This window comes from Echinops telfairi, unplaced genomic scaffold (assembly GCF_000313985.2).
Source record: "Echinops telfairi isolate 266 unplaced genomic scaffold, ASM31398v2 ScPeMD7_18;HRSCAF=68, whole genome shotgun sequence".
Classification (NCBI taxonomy): Eukaryota; Metazoa; Chordata; class Mammalia; order Afrosoricida; family Tenrecidae; genus Echinops; species Echinops telfairi.
Window position 1 is genome coordinate 13,893,509 of NW_022103915.1, and position 17,949 is coordinate 13,911,457.

The 17,949-nt window shown below is 53.7% G+C and overlaps 1 protein-coding gene across 1 annotated transcript in view; it reads left to right on the plus strand.

Annotated features, from left to right (window-relative positions):
* The first annotated feature begins 5,705 nt into the window (after positions 1-5,705).
* NRDE2 (NRDE-2, necessary for RNA interference, domain containing) overlaps positions 5,706-17,949 on the plus strand; it is a 24,067-nt gene continuing 11,823 nt past the window's right edge. The window contains exons 1-5 of the mRNA XM_013003682.2: positions 5,706-5,786; positions 7,861-7,975; positions 9,600-9,848; positions 12,501-12,644; positions 17,040-17,490. Coding sequence (XP_012859136.1) covers positions 5,723-5,786; positions 7,861-7,975; positions 9,600-9,848; positions 12,501-12,644; positions 17,040-17,490 — 1,023 coding nt within the window. The 5' untranslated portion in view covers positions 5,706-5,722. The remainder of the gene's footprint in view (positions 5,787-7,860; positions 7,976-9,599; positions 9,849-12,500; positions 12,645-17,039; positions 17,491-17,949) is intronic.

Below are 17,949 nucleotides of genomic sequence, written 5' to 3' on the forward strand. Positions count from 1 at the left end.
CAGGGCCCACATGCTCTTAGCCTCTAGGGTTCGTGGGCTTCTAGCCTCCCAGGATCTCCTCCAAGTTCCACAAGTGTGGGTGCTCTTTTCCACGTGGTTGTCGGTGCCCAGTTGTGAACCCAGCACAGCTTTCACATGGCTTGGCACACTTCCCAGAAATAGCATGTACCCTTTTGCGACTAAAACCTGAAACTTTCCCATTCCTTCATAAAAACTCACTTGGATTACAAAACGAGCTTCGGTGTGAATTCTTTCAGTGTGTGAAGCAAAGAACTGAGGTACCACCCATATGAGTGTCTATGAATTTGTTTCTCTAGTATACCCGGACTAACACAATCATTTAATTTAATACTAACGAATTATCTAGCTGTTTACTTCAAGATCATTTACTAACTAATCCATGCTCATCACTAATTTGAAATACCAAATTGACCTGTTTCTGGAGTCCTTAGTCTGTCCATTACGTTGACCTAGAGCCCTGGTAGTGTAGTGGTTACATATTGGGCTGTGATTTGCGAGGTCAGCAGTTTGAAACCACCAGCCACTCTGAGAGGGAAAGACAAGGCTTTCTACTCTTGTAGAGTTACAGTCTCAGAAACCCACAGGAGCAGTTCGACCCTGTCCAAAAGGTCAGTATGAGTCGGCATGGACTCGATGGCCGTGAGTTTGGGGCGTTTTTGGAGTCTTGGCCGTGGAAGCCCTGGGGCTCCATCAGGTAGGCGTGGCACTGCTAACTGCAAGGCTGTGTTCCGTTGTGCTGCAGGAGAAAGAGGAGATTGTCAGCTCATCTAGCCAAAGCCTGAGAAACCCTAGACAGGGTCTCCATTGTGGGAAACAGAAAGATTTCTCCCAAGTTGTCTCCCCCAAATATATGCCGAACTTAGCAGCTTGCTACACGTGGCAAATGACTATACACTTGGAGGTCAACAAAAGGAGGTCAGGGGTTATTATCCCTAAGGGTTACCAGCCCTCTAGAGCAATCAGACTGTATAGTCTATCCCACGCTAAGTAGGGCCCATTCCCTTCTGATAAGGACAGTAGTAGGTTGTTTCCCTGAAGGAGAGCCCAAGGAGGTCAAGTCCACTCAAGAGTGACCAAGGTTAGGCTGCCATCATAAATCTAGGGTCCGCCCTTCCCATCACATGTATACCTTCAGCCCCTCCCCTTCCTATTATGTGTACACCCCTAGCTCATCCCCTTCCTGTTATGCTTATGCCCATTGTATATCCCCCTCCTATTGCTTGTATTGCCTATTGTACAGCCTCTTCCTGTGACGTATATCTTTACCTGTAATTAGGAAAGCATACCCCACCCCCAAAGATATATAAGCCTTGGTTAGCAATAAATCGCTCTCTCTCACCCTCTCTCCTGCCCTCTTGTCTCCCATCTCCACGTGGACCACCAAGCGGGGCTGAGGGGAGCATGCTACTATGAAATGTGTCTGACTCCATGATTTCAATCTGTCTTCTATCTCTCTTATTCTCCGTGACTGTACTATAATCTTTACTTATTATCGCTGTACAGTTGTGCCTGCCGGACCCATGGTGATTTGTTAGGGGCTGGCTCCCCTGACTCTCTAGCAATCGAAATCGACTCTATGACGGTGGTTTGTTCTTTTGTTTTATTTTAGTCTTTGCCACGAGGAGGAATCAGCCTGACAGCACACAGCAGCAGTCATACTGGTACTGAACATTTTAAATGATTCTAGCATGATAGTCATATGTTTTAATATCTGGTAGGACAAGTTTACTTGAATATTTTAATTTAAATGTTCTTATTACAGGATTAGAAACAATCATCTAGGTGTGATGAAGACGGGCTTCGCTATTAGAAATGGATTCCTGGGTCTCATTTATCATTTTCTAGTTATATCGAAAACAGTTCCCTCTTTCATTATCCAAGGATATCACACTATGACGATTCTCTGCTAATGATGTGTTTGTCTTTTAGGTTATGAGATCCATGAAGGCATTATAAGTGGTATTTTTCCATACTTTTTGATGTTTGAACAGCCTGGGCTATGCAGAGGACGCCCCTGCTTACTGGCAGCCAGGAGGACCTGAAGCCCTTGCTGATGAAGATCAGGGACCACAGCCTTCGGTGTGGATTTCAACTCCGTGTAAAGAAAACCAAAATCTCCTATGTGGGGCAATAGACAACATCGTGATAGACAGAGAGACAAGTGAGCTTGTCCAAGATTTCCTCTTGCTTGGATCCACGGTCAATGGTCACGGAAGCAGCAGTCAAGCCTAATGAAACCCCATGTTACATGAAGTAAAGCTGCACAAGACCTCTTGTAAGTGTTGGAGAGCAAGGCTGTCGCTTGAAGATGCAGCTGCCCTTGATCGAAGCAATGATATTTTCCCATTGCTTCACATCATGTGAAAGTTAGTCAACGAACCAGGGAGACAGCAGAAGAATCATGCATTTGAACGATGGGGTCCGTGAAGAATGTCGAAAGTACCACGGATGGCTAACGGAACCAACAAATCTGACTTGGAAGAAGTACACACAGAATGTTCCTTAGAAGCAAGATTGGCAAAACTGTGTCTCATGGACTTTGGACGTGTTGTCAGGAGAGACCAGTCCTTGGAGAAGGACATCATGCTTGGCACAAACGAGGCAGGCCACCCGGACATTCCTTGGCACAGGGCTGCAGCAACGGCCTCTAGCATAACAATGCCTGTGTGGCTAGCTCAGGATCGGGCAGTGTTTCCCTCTGGGGCCAACAGTGTTGCTACGAGCAGGAACCCACTTCCTGGCATGATAGTCAAAACACAACAACAAGATGATGTTTTCTTACCAGGGCAGAGAAAGTACACAGGATGCAGTTCAAAGATATTCTTTCTTTTACTTTTTGAAAGTTCGTCTTACTCTTCGTCTTTTTCAATTATTTCAATATCTCTCTATCTACCCCTTTTGCTTTGAAGCATCATTTCAGCATTCTTCGTTGGGGTCTCCCCAACCCAAGTCTTTTTGAAAATTATTTGTAAGACTGCGATTTGAATGAGATCACGTTGGCTAAACCAGCCTCCCTTTGGTGACCCATTCCAAGTCATGTCTCAAGCGCAAGCTGCTTTCTATAGAGTCAGCAGTCGCTCCTGCAGAGTAGATGGCTGGGAGCAGGGTCAGAGAGGAGGGAACATGTTGGCTGTGACCTTGCAATCAGAGCGAAACGTATCCCGCCCGCGTGTGTTCTTATGCCCGGCAGGTTTTTCCGTGGTCATATTGCGTTAAGGGTTGGCAAGCAATAACCTGTGGTCCCGCCCCTTATTTCTGTAGACTACGTTTCACTGGAACATAATCGCACCCATTCACTTGTCTATGGCTGTTTCCCCTCGACAGTGGTGACCCTCAAAATCATGGCAGGGACAATCTGGCCTGCCAAACCTAACATACTAGGTGGCCCTTTACAAAAAAGTTTACCAATCCTTGTTGGCATTTATACGTTTCTCATACAGGAAGGAGTAAATTTATTGCGCTTTACTTCTTTTAAAAAAAATAAAGGTTGCCAAGGAATTGACGTCTACTCGTGGCATCCGCACGTACGACCCCCTTGGGAATTAGAGTAGAACTGTGCTCACAGGGCCGTCAGGGGCTGGCCTTTCCAAAGGAGGTGGCTAGGGCATTCTTCCAAGGTCGTCCGAATAGACTTGACCTCCAACCTGTGATCCAAGCACAGGAACCGCACCACCCCGGACTCCAGGTCCACCTCCCACTGCTGTCCGGAGTTGATCCCGACTCTTTTTAAAATTTGAGACATTAAAATATTTATTCAGTCCAGGTGGGAACATATTCAAGGATGGAACCCATGCTGCTCAAGCTCATGGAATTTGCAATTCCTGGTAATTGACCATAGCAAACTGTCCTGATGACCTGGACTTTCAGACAGAGGTGATCAAGGTGTACAAAGAGCTGTAAATAGTTCAATGCGTCTCTCTAATGTACAAGAACTTTAAAAAGTAACTTCCGTGTCGTTTGACAAAAATTAACTATTTTTATTTATTATATAATATTTTGGCCACCTTCTATTCGCCACCTGTCTTAAAGCTATCTTTTGGTAATCTGTCATATGAGAATCATAATGAGGTATTTGGTTGCTGTGTCTCTGCTGATGCTTTTGTTAGGTGCTGTCAGGTGAGTTCGGACCCACAGTCCCTGGGGGTTTCCCCCCAGCTTGTCCCCTCAAATATATGCCAAACCTAAGACGCTGCTTGCAACACGTGGTAAATGACGGTACACTTGGAGGTCAACATCAGCTGCTTAGGTCATCTTCCTGAGGGGATCAGCCATCTAGAGCCATCAGACTCTATACTGCAGGAGGTCCCACCCTAAGTAGGGCCCACTCCCTGCTGATAAAGAGAGTGGATTGTCTCCCTGAAGGAGAGCCCAGAGATCTTGTCTGATGTTTCTTTAGTTTTACCCCTCGATTACACAACAGCCCCTTGGACCTGTTCAATTGTGGGGGCTGGCACCCCGTAAGTGACCCTGTGTACAACAGAACAAAGCACTGCCCGATTCGGCACCATTTTCACAATTGTCGTTATGTCTGTGTCCATTGTTGCAGCCACTGTGTCCAACCAGCTGGCGGAGGGGCTTCCTCTTCCTCTATGCCCCTCTCTATTTTACCAAGCATGATGTCCTTTTCCAGGGACTGGTCTTTCCTGATCACGTGCACAAAGGAGGCGAGTTGACGGCTCTCTATCATTTCTTCTAAGGAGCGTTTTGGCTATATTCTTCCAAGACAGCTTCTTTGGTTTATTTTTATTTTTTGGCAGTCCATGATACATGAAATATTCTTTGCCAGAACCGTGATACAACTACACCAATTCTTCACTCTTCTTTATTGTGTCTGACTTTCACAGGCATCTGAGACTATTGAAAAGGCCAATGAGTGGCTCAGGGGCGTAGAGCGTAAGCATTAATCCTCAAAGTAACAGCCTGTTTTTCAACACTTTTAAGAGGTCTTGGGAGCAGATTTACACAACACAAATGGTCGTTTGATCTCGTCTGCGGCTGCTGTCTCTAAGAGCTTTTAATCTGGAGCCATCTCCAGGTCCTGAAAGCCACACATTGGATCGGACAGATTCTGGATTTGAAGGATTGCGTCTATATTTCTGGTAATGGACTTGATTAGATTCAGATTCAATTATCATTACTATTTTGGTTAAGAATACTTCCTGGGTGATAAATTTGCTTTCTAACTGGCACAGATCTTTGAACTTGATGGGGCCTTGCAACATTTTGCATTCCTTGGTTACTGAAGGTGTGAAATTTGCATATTTCATGTGGCTTGGAGTCACAGCTCACGAACAGCGGCGCAGTGCTTAGTACTTTACACATAAGCTCATTTAATCTTTTTTTTAAAATCATTTTATTAGGGGCTCATACAACTCTTATCACAATGCATACGTACATCAATTGTGTAAAGCACATTGGTACATTCATTGCCCATGCTCATTGAATCTTGTCCAGATATTGCAGGTAGAAAAACTGAAGCTCACAAAGTTGGATTCGGACCAGTGAGTAAGCAAGCACTCACTAGGTCGAGGGTCTGGCTGGAATTTCAGCTTCAGCACACTTCCCCGTCCCGCCCAGAGAACCCGGAAGCGCCGGCGGAACTACACTTCCCAGAGTGCACCGCGCCGACGGCGACGGCGCTGCCCACGCCCGCGTGCGGGCGCCATTTCTGTGCCGGGGACCGGCGGCGCGGCCTGCCCTCATGGCGCTGTTCCCAGCCTTTGCCGACGTTGGTGAGGTCGCCGACAGCAGGAACCCCCGGAAAGGTAAGCGCGCGACGGGGCCGAAGGGCGCTTGGGCTGCAGCGTCGGGCGCCCTGGCCTTTTCGCGCCTGCTCTGGATTTGTTTATCCACATGTATCCCAGAGTCCTCCGCGGCGTCGCAACGCCTTCTGGGAAAGGGCCCCTGAGCTGGCCCTGAGGGGTCGGGGGCCCGAAGGCGCGGGCTCGGGAGTTCGAGTAGTGGAGCAGGCCCTGGACCTGGAGCTGACCGGCGGTGCTGTTGGGGCGCCTGTAACGTCACCTGTAAATGGAAACAACAGCTCTGTCCGCCTTCACCACCGAACCTCTGGGGTTCCTTCGCCCTGGTCTCCCCATCATAAGCCCCTCTCCACTGCCTGCGGCATGCCCCCCTGCGCGCCCAGAATCTAAACATGTATTTATGTAACACACCAAGTACCACTCTCTGGCCTACCTGCGTTCCGGATAGTAACTCATTGATGCCTGTGACCGCCCAGGAGGTCGGCATGATTGATCTGTTTTTAAGGAGGAGGAAACAGGCGTGGTCTAGTGTCACAGAGGCCGGGTTTGCGGTCAGGCAGTCTAGTTTTACGATTTGGGCTCTGGGGCACTGCTCGTTGTTGGAGACCTTTCCCGGTATTGGATCTGACGCTGTCACTTTGCATCTACCTGGGGCCCTCCCCTTCATTCCTGGTGGGCCCCACCACAGCGACTTCCTCCTCCTGCTAACCAGACAGTCCCTCCAGCCTGGTACACAGCTGTGTCCACTGCCTCAACCCTCTTCCCAGAAGCAGCTTTGCTTTACTGGCTTCTCCTGTGAGATGCTGCCCCAGGAAACTCGGCCTCATCCACCCCTGGTTTGGATTAAAAACCAGAAGCCAAGCCCATTGCCAACAAGTTGACTTCAATGCATAGGTGACCCTACAGGAAAGAGTAGAACTGCCCACAGGGCTGTAATTGGTTCAGAAGCAGACGGCTACAGCCTTCTCCCTTGGAGTGGTACATGGGTTTGAACCATTGACATTTTGGTTAGCAGCCAAGCACTTAACTATCATGCCCCCTCGTTGTTGTGTGCTCTCGAGTTGATGACAGCTCACAGCGCCCCATGGGCATCTTCCCATCAAGTCCTGACTGCTCCTGGGCACCAGACACCCATTTCCAGCAGCTGGGATGAGCGAGCACTCCCTCTGGGCCCTGGGCACTCAGTCACCCTATTGAGTGCTCACACGTGCATGTGGAGCTGGCTGAAGCCCCTCCCATGGGTGTCGCAGTCTGCCCTCCCAGAAGGAGTGTTGTTGGGCTGCGTCAAACTGTCTCCATCGCCCCAGAACAGCTCCACCTGGGGACTGCAGGCGGCTCCCCAAACCAGCTTCCACTCCTCTGACCGCAGCCTCCAGCCCCCAGCCCTCATTACTGCTCCAGGCCTTTCTTGCTTTCCAGCTGCCTTCTGGAGAATTCCAAATACTTTCTCTGGCTCTGAGGGGGAGCTGTGGTTATTCAGCCCCTGCCCATCTGTCCAGCCCCTCCTCAGCTACCTCCCCGCCCCGCCCCTCCCTACCCTGCTTGCATTAGACTCCTGGACAGTCTCACGTTCCTCCCTCCATCTGGGTCTGGGTCCCATAGTCCCTCTTCCCTGCAAGTCCTTCCCCAGACTGGCTAACTGTCCTTGCCTCCTGGAAGCCTGCCTCGCTGATGCCCCACCAGGGACCCTCCTCAAATCTCCCACCCTGCATGCCCTGGGTGCTCAGGCACCTTCCTTGCCTTCCACCCCCTTGATTCAGTACCAGTCATATTATGGTGCATATCTTACTGGGTTGGCTCCTCCCATGAGAGTGAGGCCGCTCTGTTCCTGGGGTGACACTTAGTGGAGTCCTGGTGGCTCAGCAGGCAAGCTCTTGGGTCTCGAACTGAAAGGTTGACAGTTCAAACCCACTCAGAAGCTCTGGGAGAAACAACCATTTCCAGACTCCCTCCTGCTGCCAGGCTGAATGCCAGGCTGACACTGGCCGAGAATGAGAAGGTGCCGGAAGATGGGTGTCCTGCCGCTGAGACCACAGCTTGCAGACTGCATCCATCACCTCTCCCTCTCCCTCTCTTGCAGTTGCTGACTTAGACTGGCTACACAACCCCAGCTTCTGCGTGGGAGCTGTAGCAGCGCCGTGTGAACAGCCCGAGGAGGTCCACCGCCTCACCTCGGAGCCATCACCACCAACCAGGTAGCTGCACTAGCCTGTGGGGTGTAGTCTTTTTCAGGGCACCATCTGAGGCCGAGTTTAGCTAAGCTGCTTAGAAAACTCTGGTAGAAGAGCTGATGGAAACTCTTCCTCCTACCTAGAGTTGTACGGCCGACACTGGCTGGCCCTGTTGGCTCAGTGGGCCCTGTGCATTGCAGCGCCTGTGTTAGGCCTGCAGGGAAGTGGCATCGGATGCAGTCCGTTCCTAAGGAACATTACCAACCTCAGCAGCAGCCTTTGAGGTCCGTAGGTTCCCAGACGAATTTGGCCTGCCACCCCATTTCACAAACTATATTATTCAGCGCCCTCCTGGCAGTGAAAGATTTTTGTCCTATAGCCCATCATCCAGGGCAGTGTAGGCATCTGCTTTTGCAGCCCCTCCCCCCAGGGGGCAGTGTCGTCCACTTTGGGAAACACTGCTTTAGATGACTACAGTAGGCTCTGAAAGACGGTGGGAAAATGGAATGAAAAGAGTAGCCTTTTCCCACGGACTTTCCAAAGCCCCCTTGTGTGTACCAGGTATTTGTTTCCCTAGTGGTCTTCTCAACCGTTTTGTAAAATTAGGAGTTGCTTACAAAAGATCAAAACTCCATGCTGTTGAGCCAGTTCTGACTCAAGGCGACCTTCTAGGACAGGATAGAACTGCTTCTGAGGGTCCTGAGACTGCCACGCAGTCAGGGAGTGGAAAGCCCAACTTCCCCCTTGGAGCTCCTGATGATGTCGAACTGCTAACCTCAAGGTGAGCAGCCCAATGTGTAACCAGGCTCCTTCATAAAAGACAGCACTGAACGCAGACGGAGAAGGTGGGGAAAGCAGGGGCCTGCTCAGCTCTGGGGGGCCGGTGATGGTGACGTAGATGGGAGGTCGTTGAGCTGGGAAGCGAGCCCTGGAGGACCTGGGCTTGGTGATCTCATCAGCATGGTAAGCTAGGAGTTCCAGGAGCCTGTGGACACAGAATTGTGTTCACAGTGAGACGGAGTTGTTCTAGACCAGCAGTTCTCAACCTGGGGTTGCGACCCCTTTGGGGGTCAATCTACCCTTTCACAGGGGTTGCCCAATTCTTAACAATAGCAAAATTACAGTGATGAAGTAGCATCGAAAATAATTTTATGACGGGGGTCACCACAACATGAGGAACTGTATGAAAGGGTCGCAGCATTAGGAAGGTTGAGAGCCACTGTTCTAGATGCTTCTGTAAATGGAGAAGAGCTTCTTTTAACCTTCAAAAAGAACCAGAATTTACCCTTTTTGTGTTTGTTGGCATGAGATGAAAATAGGTCTCTTAGAATGTTGCTTTTAAAAAATTTTAAAGTAACCATTAGGTTACTTTCACGTCAAGCGACAGAGATGTGAAATGAGAAGCAAGGATACTGTGACCACTAGAAGGTTTCCACCTGTGTTTATTTCAGGCCCAGCTCCCAGTCTGCCGAGTGGATCTCGCTCTGGGAGGAGTTGGGGGTCTCTGGGCAGAGAGGGAATCCAAGTGTGCGTCCCTCTCATCCCCTGGGACAGCAGTTGGGTTGCTTTTTTTTTTTTTCCCCCCACTCATTTCTAATTTCTGCTGCCTCTCAGAAAACAGTCCTAATGTTTGGATTTTTCCAAACAGGAGTCCTTTGAAGTCAGAGCCTTCTGATGAAAGTGCCGTCGGCCCACAGCTCAAAGAAGCAAGCCGAAAGAAGAAGAGAGAGAAGAAGAGGAAGAGGAGACAGGAACACAAGAGAACTGAGCGGAGACGTGGGCGGCCCAGCAGCAGCAGCAGCGGCAGCGGCAGCAGCAGTGGGTCTGAGCCGGACACCGATGCCGACAGGGGGAGGTCTTCCAGAAGCGTCCGCAAAAAGGACTCTGGGAAGCCAGGGTAGGTTGCTAGGGTTCTGCCCTCCAGGAGCCGGGAGCTCCTGAAAACCTTGAATCCCCTCCCGCAATGGTGGCCTCCAGTTAGACAGTGGAAGGACGGCTTAGCCGGCCAATCAGATGGTGCCATCATTCGGTCACGATGGAAACTTAGGAAACGCCATGAGACGCTGGGACCACTATTTAGACAGAAACGACTGTGCCGGGAGGATTTCTAGCAGGCCGAGGTCCCCTCACCACCCCTCCTTCCAGAGAGAAATGACTCCCTGGCCCGCTGGCCGTTAAAAGCTTTTGCACCTCAGCCCATAATCCAGGAGAAAGTAGGGCCCTCAGTACCACCCACTTTGGGGACCACTGACCTAGACAAAGTCTTCGGGATGTTTGAGTGATGGCAAGTGTCCCATGCAGCAGGCACATGGGCCCCTTCAGCCCACACTCACAGAATCACTCTTCTCTGTAATGACGTTGAGTGCCTCCTCTGTCAGCCCCTGCGTGTGCGTGTGCGTGAGCGTGTGCATGTGTGTACACACACAGACCCTTTAGCATAGCCCGTCAGCTCATCGGCGCTTCTGTTAAAGATCTCCGACGTGGTCCGCACCTGGTGTTGAAGTTACAGAATAGCTGTGCTCGTGTTTCCTTCGTTGGAAGCCTTCCTCCTGTGCTTCCCCCTGCTGCCCTGTCCTGTCCCCCGGAGCATGTGGTTGGGGTCGCAGGTCGCTCCACAGCACGGCCACAGAGAAGGCGCACCACGGCGCCTGCCACCTCCAGAGAGAGAGGCCGCCGTGGGATGGCTCTCTTCCTGGCCTGCCGGAAAGAACACGGAGCTCCTGTGCAGGACCCATGCAGGAAAGAAAGAACTCGGTTGTTGGGTGGCTCTTCTCCCACCGGGCACGGCTGCACTCTCTTCCCAAGAAGGTGGTGGCCACAGTTGTGTGTTTCCACGCAGATCCCATGATTCGGGAGAGTCACCCACTGTTGGTCAGCCAGTCTTCTGCTTCCTCAGGCCAGGTCTCAGAACCAACTGTGTCACACAGCCCCCCGAGGCAGTCCTGGAGGAAAAGCCATTGAAATTGCCTATTTTAACAGGGATCCCTGGTGGTGTAGTGGTTATGCATTAGGCTGCTGACCAGAAGGACCACAGTTCAAAACCACCAGCTGGTCCATGGGAGAAAGAGGCTTTCTACCTCTGTAGAGAGTTCCAGTCTCCGGGGCAGTTCTACGCTGGCCTGCAGGGTCGCTCTGAGTCAGCATAGACCCCATGGCAGTGAGATTTTGGTCTGTTTGAATGCCAGACTCATCATTCCACCCGCCTTTGTTGAGTAGCCACTCTGTGCCCCAGAGGGCTCCAGTGTCTTTGTAGCCAAGGGCCACTGTGAAGCCTGCAGCCTGTTTCCGCCTGGCAGAGGCCAGAAGCCGAGATGGAGCAACAGCTGCGAGCAGCTCTGTTTGGTGGCTCCCGTGTCTGCAGTCTTACGGGCTGATTTCCTCAGGGAGAGGGAGGCTGGGTGGCAGTGACGTCATGTGCATCCCCTCGCTTGCCCCTCCCTGCCATCACTGAGCTCCTGAGAAAGTGGTTCTTGTGGCTCTGCCCTGGGAGGCAGCTCAGGTGCTGTGCTCACGCCGAGGCACAGCCGCACCCGTGAGCCCAGAGCCAGAGTCTGATGTGGACACACCGAGTCACCGCTGGGCGGCTAGGGGCTCGGGCCAGCTGTGAGTCTGCATCGAGGTGGGAGCACTTTCCAGTCTTGGCGGTGACGTGAGGGCAGCCCGCTGTTGTGCCCCAGGGGTCCCCTGTGGAGACGCGTGCCTTCCTCTGCCTCGTCCACTACTGGGGTCCCAGTTTCTAAGAAAAGGCTTGTTTGTGACTGTGCTCTGCATGTTGAACTGAAAGCAGTTGCCAGCGAGTGGACCCGAGAGAACTGTAGCGTCCCACCACCCGCCCACCTGACAGACAGCAGGCACTCCCAGACAGCAGAGGGCTTCCACAAGCGGGGCGCCAGGCCTTTCTTCCCAGGCCCCCGGTGGACTCAGACTACCACCCTTGGGTTAGTAGCCAAGTGCTTGACTGTCTGTAAACTCAAGCCTGTTGTCCATCCAAGTGCGGTCCTGAGGAAGAATGCCGATGTCCCTCTAGTGGGTTTCTGGACCAGGTCTTTGCTTGGCTGTGTGGTTCTTCTCGGTGACGGCTTTCGCATCCTCTCATGGCGCTCTCCGGCGTGCGGCCCTCTCCCCCTGGGCTCTCCTTGTCCCCAGCGGGCTTGCAACGCTGTTGTGGGAGTGGCCATTTCTGCTTTTTGTCTTCTTACTCATTTTTCTTTTTTATTGAAGTTTTCTAAACTCAAAATTCTAAATAAATGTCTAAAAGAAGGCTTCTTCTCCAGTAGGGTCATACTGAAGATTGATCAGACAGAAGGCAATAGTTTCCTTTCAAACCCTGTAGGTTCGGATAGATGTTAAGTCCACCCCGCCCTCTTCCGTACCTGGACCCTATGGAATGAGAGGACCTGGTAGGATGGAGGGTTAGCAGGAGGGGGAAGGGCTTCCCCGTTCACCTCTGCTTCCTCTCGCCCTCAGGGTGCCGTCCTGAGTCTCAGGAGACTGCCCCTGTGGAGTGGGCCACTTCTAAAGCTCCTTTCCCTGCCCCTTTCCCCCACAGACAGGAGAGTCCCGCCGACACCAGATGTCAGTTTGTTTGGCTCGAAGACGTGCAGGCGCTGTCGGGGGAAACCTTCAGGATGGACAAGAAGCCAGACCCTGCCAACTGGGAGTACAAGTGTCCCTACCGTGGGCACATCGCGAGGTAGCCACGGGGTCACTTCTCCTCCGTGTGTCTGTCTGTCTCCTCCTGTTCTTTGTGGACTCTGTTGGGTTTTACCTGATGACCTGGAGTTAGGCCGCTGACCTGCCTCATGGTGCAATGAAAGCCTTCACCTCAGGGTCAGGCCCCGCACAGTTTTGCATGCTGCCCACAGCCGGGCCCCACACGGTTCTGCAGGCTGCCCACAGCCGGGCCCCCACACGGTTCTGCATGCTGCCCACAGCCGGGCCCCCACACGGTTCTGCATGCTGCCCACAGCCGGGTCCCCACACGGTTCTCCATGCTGCCCACAGTGGGGCCCCCACAAGGTTCTTGTTTCTCCATGTTGCTTCGTTAGCCCGGGCCTGGTCCACTCGTTGCGCTGCACTGCGCACACTTGAGGGGTGACTGCATCTCAGAGTGCCCTGAAAGCACCCGTTGGTGCGACACTCGGAAGCCATCGGCCTGAAGCCCTTGCCACTTTAGAAAGCTGTGAGAGCCTCTTATACACTCCCCCACCCCCCAAATCTGCCATCAACTGCAGGACCTTAGCTGATGATGCATGTTTCCAGGTGTTCCCAGCAGGCACCACGGAATCAGCCCCGTGCGGGCTGGTGGCACCTGCTTCCATAGTTGAGTTTGACCCTGTCCCTGAGAAGCTGGCAGCCATCAGTATCCACCGAGGGCCCTCTAGCCCTTTCAGAGTGAGTGCTTGGTGTGATACTCGGGACCAGAGAGAACGTGTAGCATCCCATGACCCGCCCGTCTGCCTCGAGCTCCCAGACAGCAGAGGGCAGTGAGCCCTGAGGCAGAGGGGACCCGGGAGGTCAGCAGCAGTCTTTGTAGGCTACTTAGTTTTAAAGATAAATGTCCGTGGCCCTTACTTGAGCGTGCCTTCACACGGGCAGGGCGCCTCGCGGACGCAGGTCTGCTGCAGGGGCTTCCAGCAGCTCCGTGCTTCTCCCACTGGGTCCCATCAGACGACCCAGCACAGGGTAGGGGGTCCAGGTGGCCACAGCTTCCTCCCATGGGGTGGCTGGTGGGTTTGAATAGTTGATCTTTTCAGTTAGCCAAGCCCTTTAACCTGTCACCAGGGATACCCTCCTCCCCCCAAAAACAAACCCCAAACAAGTCACTGCCATCAAGTCAATCCTAGTGCTTAGTGGCCTTTACAGGACAGAGTGGGACTGCCCTGTGGGTTTCCAAGACCCCTCCGAGTGTGGCAGGGGAGTAGCTTCAAACTTCTGACCTTGTGGTTAGCAGCCCTGTGCGTGACCCACTTCACCATACATCGTCACTGACTGGTAGGGACGCTCTAGGAACGAGCAGGAGCATCCTCGAGGGGACAAGACTGCCTCACCTGCAGAGTGACTGGTAGGCAGAGCTCAGCCCTCACTGAACCCCGGTGCCACCAGGGCTCCTGCATGGGGTCCCAAGTTACGGTCACATGCACAATGTAGTCTCCTCTGGGAGTTTTTGTAGCACTCCGCAAGTCTTGCTAGGGAGCCTTGGTGACACCGTTGGGTAAGCGTTGGGGTCTGGGTGATCCAGGCAGTCGGCACCAGGCGGGGGTCCGTCTGCACTGGGAGATGGGAAGTGTAGCCAACCCCTGGGGCGCCTTGTTCTCAGGGCACAGCGAGGGTCAGAGCAAATGGGATTGCAGATAGAGTGGGTAGGGACTCAGAGGCAGGGCCCTGGTGGCAGGACCCTCCTAGGAGAGTCCCTAGAGAGGCTGCAGTGCAGCTGCCCACCCAGGCTCGTCTGACTCGTGCCCACAGGTGTCCTCCTGACTGGGTTCATAGTGACACGTCTGCTAGCGTCCAGGTGGGGACGATGCAGGCCCCTGGAGCGTTGTGTGCTGCTCACCCCTGACCACACGTAGCTGGAGACTGAGAATGACATCATTCACTGAGAACCAAGTGGAGCCGGGTGGGGGCAGGGCCGAAGGGCCTCCGCCCCTGGGATTATTCAAGGAAGGCTTATTGGATGATTGGATGAGGGTTTTATAAGAAAATGCAGCGCCTTCATTGGAGTAATTCTGCATTAAATTGCACCCTGTTGTTGGGTGCCAGTGAGACAGTTCTGACCCGTAGCGCCCCGTGCACAACAGAACGAAACACCGCTGGTCCTGCACCACCTCAGGCTTGTCCCTGCAGGAACCCATTGTTGCAGCCACTGTGTCCACCCATCCCTTGAGGGCTTCCCCTTTCCGCTGCCCTCCACTTTACCAAGCTTGATGTCCTTCTCCAGGACTGCTCTCTCCTGACAACGTGTCCAGAGTACGAGAGGAAGTCCTGCCTGGGTCCTAACGAGGAGGAATTACACCCTCGGGCCTAGCTTACCAGTCTGTGCTAACACGCCGGACACGTCCAGCGACAGCGAAGTGGTCCAGGCAGTGAGGGCACATCCACGCAGCGGGACAGTGGGCAGCTAGTAAAAGTAGTATTTGCTAAACGTAGTCAGACAGGGAGCTGCTCAGAAGTCTCGGGAGGCCTGAGGCTCCACAGTCATAAGATGAAAGGCATGTTTGTATGCATGTAAGCGCAGCCGTCTGTCGAGTACAGGACAGACAGCTCTGCTGCGGCGGGCCCTGCTCCAGCTGCGGTTAGGCACTCACTCGTCAAACCCACCACTCTCCAGCTGGTTCTGGCTCACAGTGACCCCACGGAGTACCCAAGGCGGGAACCTCACGGAAGAAAGCAGACTTCCCCATCTTTCTCCCGCAGACGAGGGTGGGTTTGAAACACTGACCACCTAGCAGCCAGGTCTCCTTGGCCATAGAGCTGGGAGACCCTGGGGCGGCTGCTTGTCACACGGGCCCCTGTGAGTCAGCATCTGCTCGCCAGCACACAAGTCCTTTCCCCCCTGAGTGTTCATTTCCTTCTGATTGTCTGCAAAACGCAGCTTTTGGCTTGACAGTTCAAATACGAGTAAGCATCTGTAAAATGATTACTGCATGTACGTACTGTAAAGCCCTGTATTTTCAGTGAAAGTAATGGGAGAGTAATACCATAATTAAGAGAACAAAAGTCGACTTTTACTTGCAGTGCATCCATAGGGCATACCAGCCTTATTCAGGTCGACTTTAGCACCATGTTAAGGGGCCCTGGTGAAACAGTCAAGGTTAAACGTTTGACCGCTAACTAGAAGGTTGGCAGTTGAGACCCGCCAGCAGGAGAAAGAGGTGGCAGGCAGTCTCCTTCTGGAGAGACCGTGGCCCTGGAAACCCCGTGGGGCAGTTTTACTTTATGCTTCAGGATTGGAACCTGTGTTGGAACCAACTTGACGGCAGGGCAGGTGGGCTGGGTGTGGGTTTTTAGCACGATTTTACATTGTCCCTTGTCATAGAGTTGTTTTTGATTCTTGGATGGGATGGGACCAGGCTGCCCTTTGTGTAGGCACGTGGTTTCTTCTTCTTGCCTAAAGTCCTGGGGTGGGATTGCTGGGTTACAGGTCTGTGTGTGAGGGAGCCCCGCTCGTGCTCCTGAGTTGGGCTGCTGACAAGGTGGCAGTATGAAACTGCACCTGCTCCGAAGGAGGAGGAGGCGGCTTTCTGCGCCTGCAGAAGTCCCAGGGCAGTTCTGGGCCATCCTGCAGGGACCCCGGAGTGGGGATCCAGAGGGCAGTGAGTCTTGGCTCAGGTCCGTGTTGAAGTGCGGTCCCATGCTGTTCCACGTCTGGTCCTGCCCATAGGCTGCATGCCAGCCTTCGCCTTGCTGTTCGCTGGTTTGGGGTTCCTGTGGGTGTGTGGCCTGTCTTTAGAGGCCCTGATTTGCATTCCCTGGGGTGGGGGGTGCTTCACTCACAGCCTGCCTGTGTGAGGTTGTGCTGTCTGTGGCCTCCTCCCAGATGAACTCAGCCCTCGTCTTTGTCTCTCTGGGCACCCCTGCCCCAGCCCTAACAGCCCTCTAGCCCGAAGCAGGGAAGTGGCCAGGGGTGGTCTTGCTTGCCCCCCTTTGTTTCAGGACGGACACAGAGCACTTTCAGCTCTCTGCTTTCTTCCTGAGAAGAGCGGGGGCGGGGTGGGGGGGAAACAGGGCGCAGGTAGGGCTGCGCTGCCTGCTGGCCGGACCGCCTGGCTCCCTCGTCTCAGGCTCCCTCACTTGGACAGTGCCAGAGTCCGTCGTTCTGCCCTTCCGGTTGTGTAGGGCTCTGGGGACAGTTCCTGAGCGACAAAGCCTTCGTGTGACGTGAATGAAGGCTTGGAGCGTTCAGGACAGATGCTCACCAGGCCGACGAGTGCTCACGTGGACGCCACATAGTGCTCTAACCAAAGTGAGGGCGAATGAGTTGGGAAACACGCAGTCAGCTTGCCCAGCGAGAAGTCAGGCCCCGGGCGCGCCCCCCTTGGAGGGAGGGCCCTGTCCCCCGTAACCTCTGCTCTCTTCTGCCTGCCAGGTACAAGAGGAAAGGCGACTCCTGCCTGGGCCTAGATCCCCGGAGGCAGCGTGTGTCTTGGGAAGGGGCTCCGGCGGGGCAGAAGCGCGCCCACAGGCGCATGGAGCGCTACTTCACGAAGAGAAGTACCGGGCTGCTGAGCTTGGACAGCGTGGCTGTCAGTGCCCAGGCCGAGCCGCCCACCACCGAGCCCCTGGGCTTCATACCTGTGAAGGACATTGGTGAGGCGGCCCCTCCGGTCACAACCTGGCTGAACCCTCTGGGGGTCTACGACCCTTCCACCACGCAGTGGCTCCAAGGGCAGGGCCCCGTGGAGCAGGAGCCAAAGCCTTCAGGCGTCCAGGCTGACCCCGCCAGCGCCCTTCTCAAGGCCAAGGTGGAGGAGTTCAACAGGAAGGTGCGGGAGAATCCTCGGGACATTCAGCTGTGGCTGGCGTTTGTGGCCTTCCAGGTTAGTGTCCTCTGACTTCAGAAGGGAGGGTGTGCCCTGTCTCAGTCTGTTCCCACCCATTGCAACCCAGCAGGACAGAGTAGCACTGCCTCACCGTTCCCACGGCTGTGAATAGTGATGGAAGCCAACAGCCTCGTGTCCCTCCCTCGGAGCCCCTGCAGGGTTCCAGCTGCCCACCCTCCACTGAGCAGTGCGCCACCAGAGGACGACCCTCTTTTGGGGCAAACCTATTCCGCCAGCAGCCAGGGTCGGGCTCCTGGCACTGGGCGGTAAAGGCGCCTGGGATCCTGTCCTTGTCCTGAGCTTGCTCAAGGGCCCTTGAAGAAGAGGGGCTAGTAGAGAATAAGTGCCCCCTGGGGCAGTAATGGGGAGCCTGGCGGGTGGAGTGACTTCCAGAGAGGGAAGTCTGAGCCGAGGCTGCCAGGCAGGGAGCCTCCAACAGGCAGGGCTGCTCTGTGA